Raw genomic sequence first — 3,286 nt, forward strand, 5'->3', positions numbered from 1 at the left:
ATATGATGTAGGAGAAATGAATAGGTTTCACTAAAAAGCGAGAAGAAAGAGAACGCATCTGAAATCATTCTGCCGTCAGTTATTTTCTTAAGATTACTTGCAATAAATAAGGCGATTTCTGTTATTTAAAGTGGTATTCATACATGCACCCATACATAACTCACAAAGAAAATTACAGAACATTGTCAGTAGCAACAAGAGACCAATAATGATTTAAATAATCTGTTAAGATTTATTTGTCTATAGCACCATGGTCATATCTGTAGCCGAAACCATGGAACTACTGCGGATCACTTTCCTAACAGCATCAATTTGACCAAACGTGGCTATGTAACCTCGCTGCTTGTGAGTACTCTGCTGATGATTAATTAATTAATAGCGCAGGCACAATGCAAGCATTTATAGAAATAAATAATCAAAAACAACTTCTATAAATAATAACTGAAATTTTTATGAAATCATACAACCAAAAATAGCCCAACCGCATTTCTGCTCAACACGCTGAACGACTGACTGGCTTTCTTTGATCTGATGGTGTTGTTTATGCTAAGTTGCTGTTAAATTACTATTTGATCTACTGCTATTCGACAGACGACTACTAGAGATACTCGTTCTCTACACGATACCGCTCTCGAATCTAGTTAACAATCTCCTGAGAACAAAGAAACAAAGAAATTCAACAGCACCACCTTGAACGGTGAATTGGAATATTTAGCACTATTCTGCATATAATTTTGCTCTCATAATATTTTCTATGCGTCATGCGTCAGTTTTCTGATAGCAAAGCACGTGATAAACAAATTTATTTTTATATTCATTTATTAAAAGTAAAAAATCCATATGTCGCCAATAATAATCGTGGAACAAAGTGAAAGTGAAGTTTTTCATGAAACTGAATTTGAAAAAATAAAATATATAAAGTTGATGATTGAAAATGAGATAATAATGTCTCTCGTCGATTTAAAAAAGATAAAAAAATAATAGAATTTAGAGGTAATGTAAAGAAATAAATACACAATATTTATATAATTGAAGCGTCAGTTATTTGCTGCATGTACGGTTGTAGTTGTTCGACACTAATGGTAATTCTTCTTTTATAAATTTTACATGAAATATTCCTCCAACGACCACACGCGGGGCAGCTCTTCTAAATACCGTGAGCGGACCGTTGTTCTCTGTATAATGTGCCGCGGCCATTCTCTTTTCTTTCAAAAAATTCAAGAATTCATGAAACAGACTGCAAATTAAGAAAGCAACGACCATCAGCAGTGACTGCAATCCCAACACCAGTGACACCCTCCACAAGTACACATTAACCAGATAGAGAAAAGTCATCGTTGCGCTTTCGAACGAACAATTCGCCGGCTATCGATACAAAGCACTATCACCAAACTGAACTCAACCAACGTAATGTCGGCTAGTAATAAATAACAGGGCGTGAATTGTTTAAAGTACCCTTTAAAGTAAGCAACGTTTTAAAGTTACGGCAATGACGTCATTCAGGCAATGCAAAGGCTAACGTAGCTTTAAAAATTTTATTATCATCAAATCATTTCAATTGAATTGAAAATTATTTACAAATAACTCACCTTATTCTATTTTTCATTTATATATATTATACATCTGAAGTAAAATGAATGAAAAAACAATTCTTAAATGTTTTTAATTATTTGACGAATTGTTCAAGATAAAACAACAATGTAAAAATATTTCGTTTTCTTTTTTTCTTAGCTTTCAACACTGCTTACAATTTCAGTTTAATAGAAACAGTTTGTAATTGCACAAAATCAAAGCAAACAAAGTATATTTTTCATCAAAATGTTATCATTGTTAAACAGTGATGTTCAAATTTGCATGTTTTAAATGAAATATTTTCTAATAAAAATTTTGTGAGAACCATAAAAAACTTTTTTAGAAAAATAGAGTTGTTACATATGCAAGACAAAATTCAAAGATTGCGTTAAATTATCAACATGCTATTACATACCGGTATCATTTACAATGAGATAAGTGTTTTGTTCCATATTTTAGCAACATCTTTTCAATCATATCGTCGTATTGCCATACCAGTATTTAGAATATTCTTTAAACGTTCTACTGCCACATCCTCAGAGAAAACAGCTTCATCAGATTGCTGTTTATTATTTTTCTCAGTCATCTCTGCTCTAGTTGTTAACATTGACTATAACACAAAACGAAGTGTATATCTGAACGAGTATATTTATTAAGTACACGTACAGTAGGAATTGGTTTCACAGACAAGGGCTGGGGAAAGTTATTAGAAACGTATGACTGTGTGCTAATTGTAAAATACTTCGACGATTGAGTTTTTGTGGTCAGCCTCCGTGCACGATCAATTCGACATTCACATATGTATACATCTTGTTCGTCATATCGAGGTATCTTTGGTCAACCCAGGCAAAATGTTGCCACATTCATAACTAAACATCTCCCAACCACCATGTCCATTGGAAGAGTATCATATACCGGTGACAGTAATATCTAAACAAAATAAGAATAAGAATAAGAACATTAAATCACATTTAGAAATATTTGCATGTTTTAATTTATTGACCTCATTTTTACAGAAACATTGAGAACGATCGCAAACAATTTCATCTGGCCGGCTGAAGTAAGCATCATATATAAATATATTTCTACTGCAAAAATAGTAGCACTAATATTTGAAATCAAATAATCGAATGGAACTCAGTTCAACTGAGTAATTACATTTGACCTAAATCTGCATAAATAAATTGTTTCATACAAAATTGAAAAAATTGCTAAATGCAATTGTTCAAGCGTTTTCTGGGCTGCTCTTTCATAATAATATCCCGTGCATGCTTTTCCCAGCTAAACGACGCAACCTTGATGTTGCATATTTCACAAATATATAGTTGGTCTGAATTTTTCACTTTGCGTTGTTCGGCACAACGGGAGTGTTGCCAATATGAGCATTTGTCACACTGAATCATCAAGCCTAAAATTAACAACAGTAAAATAATAATATCAATCTACTTATCTCGTCAATGTCAAATCAAAGAAAAATGACTGTGACTGCATTTGACTGAGCAGATGACACAACTGCATGAAGCGCTTAATTGCTACTAGCATAACTGCATGCATGCCAACAAGAATGATAATAATGAATAATGGAGTACGGTAATATTTTGTTTGCTCATTTATATGATAATCGAGAAAAAAGAATTACCGTCATTTTCAAACAAAGCCCATATGCAACGAATTTCATCTTAATCTGGGATAGCATTCGCTCGGCGAGGCAGAA

General features: G+C 32.9%; 1 protein-coding gene across 1 annotated transcript; it reads right to left on the reverse strand.

Moving 5' to 3' along the window:
• Nucleotides 1-2,041: 2,041 nt before the first annotated feature.
• Tsp_12994 (putative histone-lysine N-methyltransferase lin-59) lies at nucleotides 2,042-2,980 on the reverse strand (the record flags this gene model as incomplete). Its single annotated transcript, XM_003371055.1, has 5 exons — nucleotides 2,042-2,182; nucleotides 2,233-2,403; nucleotides 2,458-2,502; nucleotides 2,576-2,627; nucleotides 2,860-2,980. Coding segments are annotated over 5 exons (530 nt in total), but the record flags the coding sequence as incomplete, so codon positions are not given.
• Nucleotides 2,981-3,286: the final 306 nt, after the last annotated feature.

The sequence above is a fragment of the Trichinella spiralis genome (assembly GCF_000181795.1).
Source record: "Trichinella spiralis strain ISS 195 chromosome Unknown Scfld83, whole genome shotgun sequence".
Lineage (NCBI taxonomy): Eukaryota > Metazoa > Nematoda > Enoplea > Trichinellida > Trichinellidae > Trichinella > Trichinella spiralis.